This window comes from Tyto alba, unplaced genomic scaffold (genome assembly GCF_018691265.1).
Source record: "Tyto alba isolate M040663 unplaced genomic scaffold, T.alba_DEE_v4.0 Super-Scaffold_11, whole genome shotgun sequence".
NCBI lineage: Eukaryota > Metazoa > Chordata > Aves > Strigiformes > Tytonidae > Tyto > Tyto alba.
In genome coordinates this window covers 6,202,404-6,216,831 of record NW_024881273.1, presented here as the reverse complement: position 1 = coordinate 6,216,831, position 14,428 = coordinate 6,202,404, and the positions used below count along the sequence as shown (strand labels likewise).

The following is a 14,428-nucleotide window of genomic DNA, read 5'->3' as shown; positions in this document are numbered from 1 at the left end:
TGCTGGGGAGCGGGTGAGGATGGGCACAAGCTTCAAACCACAGCGGTTACCCAGAGGCTGTGCCTTGCTTTGCTGTGCTTTAACCCCCAGCAAGGAAGGGGTTAAAGCCCAGCTAGTGCAGGTGCTCCTGGGGCTGGGAACACTGGTGGGTGTGGGAAGGGCTGGCTGGGATTAATTTGGTGATGGGGAGAAACTGTTTGGGTTTCTTGGTGCCAGCAGTGTTGCAGAGAGGTGCTCCCTGCTGGGGTGCGGGATGGAATTGGGGTGCAGGGTTAGTGGCTGGGGGTGCTCTGCAGTAGGTTTGGTGACACTGTGGGGTGGGACACACCTCCACCCCCCTCCCCAGGCTTGCAGCGAGTGTGGGGCTGGGGGTGCAAAGTCTGGGGGCTGCAGGTGAGTGGCTGTGTCTGTGGGATGGGAGGGGGACAGGCCAGGGACACAGCTGGTGGCTCAGCCCTCTGGGGCAGAGGTGCCAGCTGGCTGCCCTCTCTGACATGGGGGGGGATCCTTGCTCACCCTGGGACTGTGTTGGCCTGAGCCCAGGCTTGCAGGGACATGTGGGGCAGAGGGATGCACCAGAGGGTCCCACATGTGGGGCGTGTGGTCCCTAATGTCCCCCAGCCCCTGTGTCTGGGAGGAGCAGGGCTGATGCCAGTGAGGCGCTGGGGGCTGGAGGAGGTGCTCAGCCCGGGGCAGGATTCAGCCCTCGGTGCTCAGCTTCACCTGGAGCCGGCCCTTGGCCACGGCTGCTCCCCGGGTCCCTCGGGGGGTGGGGGGGGGGGGCGAGTTGAGCAAGAGCGGAGCATCCCTCCGGAGCAGCCATGAGCTCAGCGCTCCGCTTCAAGGGGAGCCAGGAAAATCTCCGCCGCTGCCGGCCAAGAGCTCCATTTCACAGCCCTCGTCCTGGCTCTGGCTGCGTCTGCACTTTGCCGTGGCTGTTTGTTCCCCGTTCCCAGGGTTGCTGTGCTGGGGACCCCCTCTGGACCCCCCACCCCAAAGCCCCTTGTTCCCCCCAGTCTGACTGCAGACCCCTATTCCTGGGAGAGCCCTTTGCCTGGGAGAAAGGGGGCTGCTTTCTCAGGGTCCCTTTTGCAGCTGGCTCTCCTCCCCTCCTGCTGTGGGTTTGGCAAGCTTTCGCCCCAGGCCCTCAGCTGCAAGCCCCTGTGTCCTCCCCTAACCCCCGGCTCCCCCCGGCAGAGCGGGGGGCTCTCTGAGCTGGGAGTGGGGGTGTGTGCGTGTGTGTGTCAGAGCTGGGGAGGGGGCCTGAGCAATGTTTCTGACAATGCTGTGGGCTGAAGGACCTGCTTCCTAATTCCCCACATCCCCATCCCGGCTTCCTCCAGCTCCCACCCACCTCCCTGCCGCGCCGCTGGCTCCAAAAGTCCTGTTTTCCCTCCCTCCCTCCCAGAAGTTGAATGCTGGAGGAGCAGGTCGGCAGCTGCGGGTGGCTGGGCGTCCCCGGGTCGGGGTCCCTGCTTTGTCCCCACCACCTGTGGCCCCTTGCACCCTGCGTCCCTCCCCAGTGCGGGGACGGTGCCCGGGGGGAGCCGAGGAAAGGAGCAGGGGGAGGACAGAAGGGGTGACCCCAGCGACTGAGGGTCTCCCCCACGATGCCACTCCACGGAGGGGTGTTTGTGGGTCTCTGGCTGCTGCTGGCCCCCAGTCTCGCCGAGCCCACCCCCAGTGCAGGGGGGGCCACCCTCGCTTTTGTCTTCGATGTCACCGGCTCCATGTACGACGACCTGGTCCAGGTGATGGACGGGGCCTCGCGCATCCTGGAGCGGACGCTCAGCAGGAGCACGAAGCCCATCAGCAACTACGCGCTGGTCCCCTTCCACGACCCAGGTACGGGTGGGACAGGGCGAGGACACGCGTCCCGCCGGGGGACGGGGCTGTGGGGGGAGCTGGGCTGAGGTCCTGGCTGGGTTTGGGGCTGAAGCGTGCGCTTCCCAAGTGCCTGCGCTGTCCTTTCTCCCTATTTTTAATGCCCTGGTGACCGCTGCGATGGGGATGGTGGCGCAGGATGAGCTGCAGTTCAAGGACGTGGTGCTGGGCAGGGGCTCCCATCCCCAAGCCACCCTGCGGGCACAGGGCAAGCTGTTTCCCTCTGGATTAATCCCGGTGATGTTGGCAGCTGCTTGTGGGTGGCTTTTCTATTTCCAGCCTGTTCTGATCTCTCCGGTTTAATCACGGGGGGGCATTTCTGTACAAGTCCACAACATTCTTCCAGGTCGCCTCAATAAAAGCACCACTTGCTAAGAGGTTTTGGTAATTTACTGCAACACCAGAATCATTTCTTTCTGTGCCAGCCTTGGGATTTTTATGCACACCCATAAATAGCAGCTGCTCTCCAAAAGAGCCCTGACCCCTTACAAGGAGAGTGGGATCGAGGCTTTATTTTCAGCAGAAACGCTGAGTTTGAATGAAAATCACTGGAATGAAAATCAAGGAAGCAGAGGCAGTAAATGTGTTTCTACACCACTTTGCTGGGAGCCTCCCCCAGTAGAAAAGGGTCCTGGGTTTGCAGCTCACCATGGCCGGGACAACCTGGCGTGTTGGGGAGAGCTGTGGGCACGGGGCCGGTCTGCCCAAATCCACGTCTCGCTGGGTGCCAGGCCAGGGTAGCTGCTTACCCCTGAGCCTCGCAGGTCCCGTAAGGGTGCCTAAGCCGGGGTGGGTGCTCGGGATTGCCGGTGTCACGGCAGCGGCGGACGCTGAGGTGTCGGTGTGCCCGCAGAGGTGGGACCCGCCACCCTCACCGCGGACCCCCGGCTCTTCCAGAGGCGCCTGCGGGAGCTCCACGTCCAGGTAAGGCTCCTCAGCCCCAGGGCTGGATTGGTGCAAAGCCTGGCCCCATGTTCCTGCGTGCTTCCTCCGTGCCTGGCATCCCCTGGGAGCGTGGTGGGGGCTTAGAGCTGAGCTGGGCTTACTGGGGGCTGATCGCACCGGGGTGGGGGGTGGAGAGGGTGGGTAACACCAGTGCTGTGCCCCAGGCTCCTGTGACGGGGCAGAGTGCCCACAGCTCTTGTCCCAAAGTGGGAGTGCTTTCCCCAGGGGAGTTTGCATAAATTCTCCACGGAACCAAAAATCTCTTCTTCTAGAAGCATTTGAAAATTTTTTTTTGAGGTTGCGTTTTTTTTTTTTTTTTAAACGATTTCAGCTGCATTCTGCCAGCTGAAACATCTCTGGGAGTTTAATCATGCTTTATCCATCACCGCTCCTGCCCTGCCTCCCATGTGTTGCTAAATCCCTGTGGCGTTTCCCCTCAGATGCAGCTGTGTTTTGGCGGGAGGTGTAAAGCTGCGGCTGCAAACTGTTTTGCAGCCCTTTGCGGGGGTGCAAAGCCCTGTGGAAGCAGGAGCTGGTCCTCGCTGTGCCTCTGCACTTGCCTGGGGCGGCTGGTTCTGCTGCCACGTGGGGGGTGATGAGCTGGGGTGGGCACGAATGTGCCCATGAAAGGTGTTTGTGGGAAGCCGGTGGCTTCTGTGAGTCTGGATCGGCAAACGGGTGGTTTAATCTTTATTAGTGGAGAGGCAGGGACGGGTCCTTTTCATCCTGCGTGTCCCTGTGATACCATCACGCTGCTCTGGCTGCGCTTGGGCTGACTCTGGCAAACCGGTGCAATTCCTCCCCACGAGCAGACCCTGGGTGGGATCCTGCCGGGACCCCAGCAGAGAAGAGCCGAGCGCTGGGTGGCTTGGTGCGGGTGCCACATCCCTCACTGTGTGCCGCAGGGCGGAGGGGACTGCCCGGAGATGAGCGTGGGAGCCATCAGGCTGGCCGTGGAGGTCTCACACCCCGGCTCCTTCGTTTATGTCTTCTCGGATGCTCGGGCCAAGGACTACGAGCAGCAGGAGGAGCTGCTGCGGCTGCTGCAGCACAAACAGACCCAGGTGAGCGGTGTTGCCCATCGGCCTCCCGCAACAGCCGGCTTGGGTGGGTGCTGCAGCAGCACAACGGCAGCTCCCAGCAAGGAGCCGCAGCAATAAACCCATTAGTGGGGTGAATTTTGCATCCCCCCCGGGCTGGCTCGATGTGCTGGGGGCTGGCAGATGCTGGCTGCGTCCCCTCCCTGGGATGGACGGACACCCCATGGCCGCGCGTGATGCTACGGGGAGCGTTGCTGTGGCAGGTGGTGTTTGTGCTGACGGGGGACTGCGGGGACAGGAGCCACCCCGGGTACCGCGTGTACGAGCGCATCGCTGCCACCAGCTCCGGGCAGATCTTCCACCTGGACAAGCAGCAGGTGACGGAGGTGAGCGGGGAGACCTGCGGGAGAGGGACGGGGTGGCCAAGGTCCATGTGGTCCAGCCCAGCTCGGCTGCTCTTATATTCTCCTTGGGGTTAATCCTCGTGCCCGAGGCACCTCCAGATTGCTGTGGGAACCCCGCTTTAGCGTGAAGCTGAAGCAAGGGCTGGACGAGGCTGGTTGCTCTTGAGCTCGCTGCTGGGCTGCTTGTGTGATCCTTGGGATGAGCTGACTCACCTGCCCCTGCGGAGGGGACGTGTCTGTTTGGGGCTGAGGCTGAAGTTGGGGTGCTCCTGTTGCTCTCAGCACCCCGGGAATCGGGCGGGTGGCCTGGCCGCAGGGAGAGAAGCCTCTCTGCCTGTCCCTGTCCTTGAAGCTCTTGACTGGCACAAAATCAGAGAGACCTGAGGAAGATCAAAGCTCTTTTCCGCTCATCACTGGGCAGCATCTCCCAGCAGACCCCCCACAACAGCCCCATCCTCCAGCAGTTGTGTGTTTTAATCGTTTCTGTTCCCATGAGCCAGCTGTGGGGTAATAACATCCCTGCTCCAAGCAGCTGAGCAGGAGCCACGTGGCAGTAACATTTACACCAAATTGCCCAATTCCTTTTGCACCTGCTTGTAGCAAGGGGGGGCTCAGTCAAGCCTGTCACCTCCTCCCCATTCGTCTCTGTGCCACCCTCATGCTGGCACCCACCAGACCCAGCTGGGGCTGGTCCTTCACCTGGGAACAGTTTTGCAGCCGTGCCCAAGATTTTGACCCAGTGCAATACAGCCCTGCTCCCAAAATGGCCATACCTGGTGGCGAGGGGGGATCTGGTTTAATCCTCCCCTGCTTGCCCCCAGGTGCTGAAGTGGGTGGAAGAGGCCATCCAGGCTTCCAAAGTCCACTTACTGTCCACGGACCACGAGGATGGTGGGGAGCACACATGGCCTGTCCCATTCGACCCTAGCCTGAAGGAAGTCACCATCTCCCTGAGCGGCCCTGCCCCGGGGATCGAGGTCCGGGATCCGGCAGGTAAGAGCCCAGGGGAGGGGAATGGGCCCAGGGGTGATGCTTTGTCTCCTGGAGAAATGGGAAGCTGCAGGCATGGGGATTGCCAAACAGTGCCCTAAAATCTTAAATTAAAACAGCAATGAGCTGCAAAGCCCTCCTTAAGCACCAAGTGCCTCTGCTCTGCTCCCCTCCTGGGCGGGCTTTGCCTCTGGTTTTTAGGAGGGTTTTCTCTGCTGCCTGGGCTGTGAGAGCTGGGTGATGGGCTCTGCACCGCAGTGAGCCCCAGGGGAGCGGCTCCTGGCCGGCTGCAGGGACCAGGGGATGGACCCAGGTTGCCCATCCCAGAGGTTCACTCGCTGTTGCAGGAAAGATCCTCGAGAAAGGCCAAGGTCTGAAGGAACTGCTCAGCATCCCCAACTCAGCCATGGTGGTGGCTGTGGAGCCCCACAAGCCAGGGACGTGGTTGGTCACGGTAGGCTGGTGGCAGACCCTGTACATCCCCTACCCATCCCTGATGGATATTTAGCCAGCCAGGGCTTTGCCAGGCGTGGGCTTTTCCTATCCACCTCCAACCAGGCAGAGGACGCATGAGTGGGCTGGAAGGGGCCATCTGCCACCTTCTCCCAGCCCCACGGCCTCTCCTTTTCCCTGCCATCGGCATGTGCCTCTCACTCCTCTTCCAGACCCAGAGCAGCGGCCGCCACTCACTGAGGATCACGGGCATCAGCAACGTTAATTTTCAAGCCACCTTCTCCACTCAGCCAGACTTCGATGCCAGCCAGCTCGGGGACCGGCCGGTGCAGGGTGAGGCTGGTGCTGCCCCAGGGACGTGGATGCTGCATCAGGGCTTCTTGCAGCTAGGAACGCATCTGGGTTGGTTTTTTCTCTTTCCTCTTTCCAGGTCTGCCCATCTCCGTGGTGGTGAACTGCACCGGTCTGAAGCCACCCGGGCGCTTGCAGGAGATCGAGCTCTTCAACACCTCCGGCCATGCCCTCCTCTCGCTGCCCGCACGGCCCCTCTCCAACACCTCCTCGGGGCACCTCTGGGTGGGTTCGCCGCTCCGCGTCCCCCCGGGTGACTTTCTGCTGAAGGTGAAGGGCGAAGATGCCCAGGGCCACCCCCTGCACCGCCTCTCCGGTGTCACCTACACCAGCGTGGTCCCCGGTGAGTGGTCCCCACACTCCCCAAGGGTGCTGAGAAGGGACTAGAGGCTCCAGCACCGCCTCCGCTTTGTTTTCTCCTCGGGTATTTTTTTTCACCCTGTTTCCCAGTGCAGCTCTTGGTGAGCTCCTGAGAAGCGTTGTATGTGTGCGTGTCCCCAAATACTTCCAGGTCTCCCCAAAGTGAACATCTCCAGCAAGATCCAGGCTTACAGCCGTGAGCCACAGCTGATCTCCTGCTCGGCACGGAGCGAGGTGCCTTTTCGCCTGCAGCTCAGCCGCGGTAGGATGAAGCTCGGGGATGAGCAGCTTTTCAGGTGAGCCTCTGGTTTGGCCCAGTGGGCTCCATGACACGGACCTGTGTGGGCAGCAGCCCTGAGCTGTGCCAGCTGGGGGATGCTGTGTGCTGGCTGGGTGCCTGCAAGTGCTGAGCATCCCAAGGCAGCAGCAGAAAAATCCCAAGGGATAAGTCTGCAGGGGGTGGGAGTGCACCCCTTTGCCTGACCCAGATGGCAAAAAAAAAAAAAAAACAAAAGTCCCAGGGATTTGGAGCAGGGTGGTGGCATGGCAGCCCCAGGGCAGGGGTGACCCCGTAGCCTCTCCCTTTTTGTAGGAGTTCGGGGAACGTCAGCTGGTTGATCCCTGTGGTGTCCAAGAGTGATGAAGGGTTTTACGAGTGCACAGCCACGAGCAAGGTTGGGGTGACGCGGGCTCGCACCCATGTCTCTGTCTCAGGTGGGGGCTGCTCGTGCCAAACCTCGGCGCCCACAAGTCTCCGGGTCCGTGGCTGGGCACGGCCTCATTTCGCCCCTGCCTGTGCCGCGTTTGCAGAGCCACCACCCCGTCTTGTAGCCCCGGGCAACATCACAGCTTCACCGGGCCAAACCGTGGTCATGTCCTGCCCGGTTCTGGGTGATGTGCCCTACAACCTGACGTGGAGCTGGGACGGGAAGGCAGCGCGGTCGGGGGACGGCCGGACCAGGCTGCTGCAGAACCGCTCGCTGGAGATCAGCCCCGTGCAGCCAGGGGACGGGGGCCTGTACGAATGCGTGGCCCGTAACCCCCACGGCACCGCCACCGCCTCCCTCTGGCTCTTCGTCCAGGGTAGGCTCTGTCCTGCGTGGGACCCTTCCCCGGGTGATGCCTTGCCCTGTGGGTGGGCAGCAGATGGCCCCCAGGGGCTGAGCCCTTCTCCAACCCCCTGCAGAGCTGCCGTGGGTGAAGGTCGACGCCAGCCCCCAGCATTTTGGCAGGGGCCAGGAGCTGCGGCTGAACTGCACGGCCGGGGGCCACCCCCCACCCCACACCACCTGGAAGCACTGGGGCTGGGCGCTGGAGCAGGACGAGAGGTGGGGAACGTGGGTGCCCTCAACCTTCCTGTCCTGCTGGGGATGGTGCTCCCCTTTGCAGGAGTGCACGGGCTGAGGGAAAGGGGCTTGGGGTTGTGCCTAGCTCTGGAAAGAGGAAGGCATTGCAAAATTCCCAACCTGTGCACCTGAGATGCCTGGCATGTTGCTAGCTTTAATTTCATATATTTATTTTTAAGCCATCCTTCCTAATCCAGATCACCCTCCTCACTGAGGGGGACTTGAGGTGCTTTGCACGCCCAGTGTGCAGTCAAGTCTCAAAATACTCCTTATGCTCCCCCTTAACTTCTTCTGCTTTTTGGCTTTCACCTCCCTACCCATGTCAGGCTGTAAGCTGGAGAGGATTTGGGGGAATGATTTTTTTTTTTTTTAATTTAGAGATGAAAAAGCCCAATTCTCAATGGTTTTTCCTGATTCAAAGCAACTTCCTTTCCTGCAGCAGCTGACGGAGCTGACTTTAAGTGCTAGCCCACGTCTATCAAACGCTCAACGCTTGCCACGTGTACAGGATGGCCTTAAGCCTTATTTCAACACATTTTACGTTGACTCTGTTTTTGCAGGGATCATTTCTCTTTCTCTCTCCCTGTTTGCCGCAGGGTTTTCGTGGATGCTCAGGGTACCCTGCACATCAGGGCTGCTGTCCCAGAGGATGCGGGGAATTACAGCTGCTACGCCAGCAGCGCGCTGGGATGGGATGAGCAAGTCGTCACCCTGGAGTTCACCGGTACCCGCTCCCCACTGGCTGGCACCATCCCGGGAAGGGCCCGGGCTCAGCACTGGGGGATTTTTTATCCCTCCTTGCTGTCCCTTGGTTGCCAGCTGAGACCTTGCGGCATGCGAGCTATGGGAAGGGGCTGTCTGTGATGGAGCAGGTTGGGGGGCAGCTCCCAGGGCTCCAGGGTCCCCTTGGGGTGAAAGGCACCGCACCTGGGTGTCACTGAAGCTGTCCCTCTCCCCGCCGTGCAGAGCCTCCTGCCATCCTGGGGGTGACACCCAGCCTGAAGGCGCTGGTGGGAGAAGACGTGACCCTGGAGTGCTGGGTTTTGGGGGTGCCCCCACCCCGCGTCACGTGGTACAAAGGTGAGGCTGGGACGGACCTGGGGAGCAAACCCCCTCCGTGCACCGGGGGGGGCTCTCTGCCACCTTGCAGGGCTGTCACAACGTGGGGTCCCCCGGCCTCGCAGCAGGAGGGACCCCCAGAGGCACTTGCTGATGTGGGGGGGGTCTCGGGGCAGGCGAGCAGGCAGTGGCAGCGTTCCCAGCCGGCACCCAGCGGGCCGTCCTGCGGCTGCAGGCGGTGCGGGAGGAGGACGCGGGGCGGTACGGCTGCGAGGCGCTCGGGGAGGCTGGCGTCGCCTTCCACAGCACCGTGCTGGACGTGGGGTGTAAGTCCCTGCCTCTCCTCTTGGGTGCCGCTGGGTGTGCGACCCTATCTCCACCACTTTCCCTCCCGGCTCTGCTCCCACTTGCTGCTTCCCGAGGCTTTTCTTGCTCCCAGCTTCCCAGTTTCCCAGCACGGGGGTGTCAGTGCTCAGTACAAGCAGGCTGAAGCCTGGTGGGATCTCCAAGGGTCAGGAGGAGAGAAGAGGATCAAGAAGTGGCAGAAGACTGGTGCAGACGCTATTGCACGGGGCATGATGGCTTGGGGCAAGACTTGGGGGTATAAATTAATGGGATTGGGTGGAGGGGGTGGGGGGGGCTGGCTTCTGTGTGTCTGAAAATCCAGGTACCCCAGTGGTGCTCAGAACTTCCCACTGTAGACAGAAGGGATGCAAGTACCTGGAGAGGAGGAGATTCTCTGAGTTGCGGGCAGTAAGGTTTGAAGCAATTAAAGGTGGAAAAGTGCAAGAGGTTTTGCTGAGCTGGCAGAGTGTTGAGTGTTAACTGGAAGAGATGGAAACGGCAACAGCTATAACAGCTTTGGAACAACACTGAACATTTCAAGTCAGTCTCGTAACTTCTCGGAGCACGTGGCTCGTGGGTTTTGCAGCCCTGTCTCTTCTCCAGGCCCGGCTGTGCTCAGACCCTGTTATGGGGAAGCTGGGGTGTCAGACCTGCCCGAGCCCCTCCTCTGCTGCTCTCTCCTCCAGCTGCCCCTCACTTTCCCGAGCCCCTGGGGGATGTGGCGGTCAAGGTCGGGGACAGCGTGAGCCTGCTGTGCCGCGTCGAGGGCTCTCCCCCACCACGGGTCGCCTGGTCCCGGCAGGATGGGGAGCCTGTGCCGGGCTGGCACCAGCCCCGAGGTGATTCCAGCCAGCTGGAGGCTGCCGAGCTCTTCATCGACAGTAAGAGAGCCAAGTGTGCAAGCGTGTGTTGGGCATCCCGCTCGGGTGCGTGCTTACACAGTGTCACCCTTGGGTGCTCTCCCCCCCCGCCCGCTGCAGGCTGGTGTCCCAACAGTGGGATGAGCCCCCGTGCCCGCTCTTTTTGCAGTAGTAAAGCCTTGGTGTAGTGGCTTTATTTGCACTTGTGCAAGCCTAGCTGTGCTGTCACAGCCTGCAAGCCTCCAGCGCTGTGGGATCTCTCTCCTGTCAGAGGCGGTGGTGGGGCAAAGGAGGGTGGTCTTACCCCATCCCGGAGCTTGCTCAGGGCTCTCCAGCCCCACCGGGCTCAGGCTTCTCCCCTCCACGCTCCAGGCGCCTCGCTGGATGACCAAGCTGTCTACATCTGCGAAGCCCAGAACGAGTTTGGGAAAATTCGAGCGGAGATCAAGCTCACGGTCACCGGACACGGTTTGCTTTTACATATTTTTGTCGGTGTATTGATCCCAGTTGCTGCCAGCACCGGCCGTGCCGGCAGTGAGCGAGCAGCAGACCTGCGCAGCCACGTCTGCTCCCAAGCCAGCCGTGGTGAATGCTCAGCAAAACCACCCCTCCCCCCCCAGCACAGGGTTTGGATAACGTCCTTCGTCTCTTTGGCTTAATGCACTGACACGCTCTTGAACCCAAACTGTAGATGAATATCCCCCAATTTTGGGGGGGAGGCTGAATGTTGGACCCAGCTCGTGCCAAGCCAACGTCTGGACCTGGGAAGAAAGGCCACCTAGATCTGTTCTCCTGAACGTTCCCAGCCAGTTTCTCTCCAGTGAATATTGTTTCCCTTTTGCCTCTTTCAAGCAGCCCCAGAAATAGCTCTTGCCTCCCCCGTGGTCCGTGTGCTCCCAGGCCAGCCCGTGTCGCTGCCCTGTGTGATCCTGGCCGGGAGGCCATTCCCAGCCCGCCGCTGGCTGAAGGACGGGCAGCCGGTGAGGCTTCCACTCCCGATGGGATGGCGGGTGGGTGAGTGGGTGGGCAGCTGCAAGCACAGCCCTGCGGCGGGGGCTTTGCTGCAGGGTGGGTGCCCCAACCTCCTGGGGCCAAAGCTGCTGGTGAAGGATGCTGGGGGGGGGAGGGTGGGTGAGCATTTGGATCAGGAAAGCACTGTGGGTTTATCGCCACGTGAGGATGTTCTTACTACTCAAGGATCAATTTATTTATATGCCCCAAAGACGCAGCGATACGGTAATGTTTGACCCCCCCCCCGATCTGTCCTGCTTTCTGCTCTGTGCCCGTGCCCAGGTAGCCCCGAGCAGCCGCTACTCTGTCCGGGCTGACGGAAGCCTGCATGTGGACCAGGCGTCGCAGGGGGATGCGGGGAGGTACACCTGCGAGGTGACCAACGCCCTCGGCTCGCACAGGCAGGACGTGTCCCTGGTCATCCACGGTGAGTGGCAGGGTGCTGAGCGTCCCCGCTCCGCGGTGCCCAGGGGCGGGTGCCCGTTGCACCACTTCAGCTGCAAAGCACTTCTCTCTTTGGTGGATGTGGTCCTGTCTACACGGGATGAGGCGCTTCTCTTCCTTCCCAGTTCCTCCCAGCATCGAGCTTGGCCCTGCCCTTGTCGCTGCCACCGAGGGAGTGGCTGTCACCCTGCGGTGCAATGCCACCGGCGTGCCCCCCCCGACTGTCACCTGGGCAAAGGTAAGTGATAGAGACAGGCAGGCTGCTGTCCCCGTGCCATCCCGGCTGTGGGTCACCCTCAGATGTGGGCTAGCATGTTTAAAAAGGATGTAGCTCACCAATGTGGCTGTGGCTGCCCGGGGAGGTGGCACCAACTGCCCTGGGAAGCTGGGACCAGGCGGTGTCTTGCTCTGATGGTCCAGAACCCTCCTCTTGCCCTTGGGATGCTCAGCTCGTGGGCGAATCTCTGCTGCCTTCCTCCCTCCCTTCCCTTTCCTCTGCAGGGCACAGAGCCCATCTCGCTGAGCCCGCGCTACCACCTCGACCCCGATGGGACCCTCCTGATCCCTTCGCCCTCCCCTGGGGATGCTGGGACCTACTTCTGCACAGCTACCAACGCGGCAGGCTTCTCCAGCCGGGAGATGCAGCTCTCCGTCAGCAGTGAGTGCCCGGGACTGGCCCTGACACCAGCTCCCAGTAAAGCAGCTCCAGAGGGTGACTGGCTGGGAGAGCGTGACCTGGGGACTCTCCCAGCTTCCTTGGGACACTTAGCCAGGAGACAGATGGGTTTGCGGGATGGGAAGAGCAGCAATGAGGGCTGTGGGGCACCTGAAGTGTCCCTGCAGTAGCCACGCTCCCTCTCCATCCAGCGAAGCCCAGGATCAGCGTCAACGGATCCCAGGCATCGAACCCCATAACCATCCTGGCTGTGCTTGGGCAGGAGACCACCCTGCCTTGCGAGGTTCAAGGCGATCCCCCTCCCTTGGTGGTGTGGACCCAGGAGTCCCAGCCACTGCCTCTCGCCACCACGAGGTAAGGACAGTTGTGGACACTGGGGCCACGACCTCTTGGGATTGTGTGTCTCCCCAGAAGGATGGTGGGCCCATGAAGGGACTCGGGTGCTTGGTAGGGAGGCACAAAGGGCATCCTTGGCGTCAAGTGGCTGATGCTCAGTACTGAGGCAGCCAAGTGGAACGGCATTAACTCTGCTCCTCAAGGAGAGCAGAGCAAGGACCATCAGGCTTTTTTTCCACCATGAAAACATCTGCTGGGACAGTGCAGCTGCTCCCGACCCTTCCCGCGCCTGCCCTGGCCACAGGGCCGGGGTTGGGAAGGGAAGGCAGCTCCAGGGCCCCGCTCACTCGTCCGCCTTCATGCACATTCCTGCCTCGTGCCGTCACGGTGCCGGAGGCGGCGAGGCCAAGGATGTGCCTGGGGATGGTGGATCCCTGCAGGAGGTGTTGGACCCGGGCTTGAGGCTGCTCTGCGCCCAGGCGACTGCAGGGCATCGAGGAGGAGGAGTTATGAGGTCTGGAGGAAGAGCAGAGCAGTGTGGAGAGGAGGGTGGGCAGTCGGGGAGGCTGGGGGAATTGTACCTCGGCTGCCACTGACAGCCCATCTGGTGGGGTGACTTAATGGGCTTTAGGCATTGAAATTCTCCTGGGCCAAGGTTTGGCAGAAACACAACCGTGAGCCCGGCGCTGGCTTTGTCTGCACTGGGACGTGGATTTAAAGGCCAGTTCTGTTCCAGCGGGTGACTTCTGGAGGGCCAAATTCACTTGTTGATGGTGTTGAGGCTGACGGCAGCCACGGGACAGTTATTTAATGTGATTTGATGGGAGAAGACAACCTGGAGAATGGGTGGATATGTGTTTATTGAACATCTTGGTCTTCCCCCTTGAAAGCAGGACATGCTTTCTCAGTATGTTATCACCATGCTGGAAAGGGCTCCCTAAAATCAAGGAGCCCCAATCTTGGCATTAATCCCATCTTTCCCTGAACCTAAGGATTGCTGTGGCCTGGGGAAGGAGGAAGGCATCTTGGTTTTCCTCTTCTTGAGGGACTGTGGTGCCTTGTCGTTCTTGTCTGGTTTCCCATGGCTGCTCCTGATTGACCTGTGCTGCTTCCCACATCTCAGCTGGCTTGTCCTCACACGCCTGGGTGATTTATGGGAGCACACGGGGAGGAATCTGTGGCCATGGGCTGGGATGATGTTATGTCTGTGGAGCACAGGCAGCGCTGGGAGCAAGCACCCGGCCAGCTCCAGCTGCAGGGGCCATGCTCTGCTGGGAGCCCTGTCCCACCTCGTCCCCCCGGGGGGGTGGCTCACACTGCTGCCCTCACACTGAGCTCACGCAGGAGCTGAGCAAAGGGATTTTGCACCCGTGGACAGCCTTGCTGCCCATCTTGTGCAGGAGGTGGCCCTGGGGACATTCTCTTGGCTGTCTCAAGGCAATGGTGAGCTCTCAGCCCTTAGCTCCTGCCTAGGGGTAGGTGACAGAGGACACAACTGTTCCCCCCATCCAGCTTTTCTGTTCCCTCTCCCCCAAGGTACAACATCCTCCCCTCAGGGTCCCTCCAACTGACTGAGCCCCGGGTGACGGACACCGGCCTCTACACCTGCACAGCCACAAATGCTGCGGGGAACGCCTCGCTCAGCTACAGCCTGCACGTCCAAGGTTCATGTCCATGGGTTAAAATGCTCCTCCTGTGGGCTGTGGGTCTTAATGTGCCACCAGGGTCCTGCACCCTCCAAACCCTTGGCTGCTCCCACACTGCCGTGCCAGGGTCTGAAGGTGGTCCCAATTTGAGGTCCCCTTTCCCCCCCAGTTCCCCCCCGGCTGCTGATCGGTGATGGGGAAAGCCATCTGACGGCTGTCACCAATGACTCCCTGAGGATTCACTGTCGTGCCATGGGCATCCCCGCACCCCGGATCCA

At 61.0% G+C, this 14,428-nt stretch overlaps 1 protein-coding gene across 1 annotated transcript in view; it reads left to right on the top strand.

Annotated features, from left to right (window-relative positions):
• The first annotated feature begins 1,754 nt into the window (after nucleotides 1–1,754).
• The window catches only part of HMCN2 (hemicentin 2), a 38,194-nt gene continuing 25,520 nt past the window's right edge, over nucleotides 1,755–14,428 (top strand). Inside the window, exons 1-24 of the mRNA XM_042786431.1 lie at nucleotides 1,755–1,845; nucleotides 2,720–2,808; nucleotides 3,735–3,893; nucleotides 4,133–4,255; nucleotides 5,095–5,266; nucleotides 5,611–5,717; nucleotides 5,929–6,049; nucleotides 6,147–6,410; nucleotides 6,579–6,723; nucleotides 7,020–7,141; nucleotides 7,238–7,510; nucleotides 7,614–7,755; nucleotides 8,370–8,497; nucleotides 8,740–8,853; nucleotides 9,009–9,158; nucleotides 9,864–10,058; nucleotides 10,410–10,505; nucleotides 10,893–11,017; nucleotides 11,331–11,475; nucleotides 11,618–11,730; nucleotides 11,994–12,150; nucleotides 12,360–12,522; nucleotides 14,041–14,168; nucleotides 14,320–14,428. Of these exons, the coding sequence (XP_042642365.1) occupies nucleotides 1,755–1,845; nucleotides 2,720–2,808; nucleotides 3,735–3,893; nucleotides 4,133–4,255; nucleotides 5,095–5,266; nucleotides 5,611–5,717; nucleotides 5,929–6,049; nucleotides 6,147–6,410; nucleotides 6,579–6,723; nucleotides 7,020–7,141; nucleotides 7,238–7,510; nucleotides 7,614–7,755; nucleotides 8,370–8,497; nucleotides 8,740–8,853; nucleotides 9,009–9,158; nucleotides 9,864–10,058; nucleotides 10,410–10,505; nucleotides 10,893–11,017; nucleotides 11,331–11,475; nucleotides 11,618–11,730; nucleotides 11,994–12,150; nucleotides 12,360–12,522; nucleotides 14,041–14,168; nucleotides 14,320–14,428 (3,431 nt within the window). The remainder of the gene's footprint in view (nucleotides 1,846–2,719; nucleotides 2,809–3,734; nucleotides 3,894–4,132; nucleotides 4,256–5,094; nucleotides 5,267–5,610; nucleotides 5,718–5,928; nucleotides 6,050–6,146; nucleotides 6,411–6,578; nucleotides 6,724–7,019; nucleotides 7,142–7,237; nucleotides 7,511–7,613; nucleotides 7,756–8,369; nucleotides 8,498–8,739; nucleotides 8,854–9,008; nucleotides 9,159–9,863; nucleotides 10,059–10,409; nucleotides 10,506–10,892; nucleotides 11,018–11,330; nucleotides 11,476–11,617; nucleotides 11,731–11,993; nucleotides 12,151–12,359; nucleotides 12,523–14,040; nucleotides 14,169–14,319) is intronic.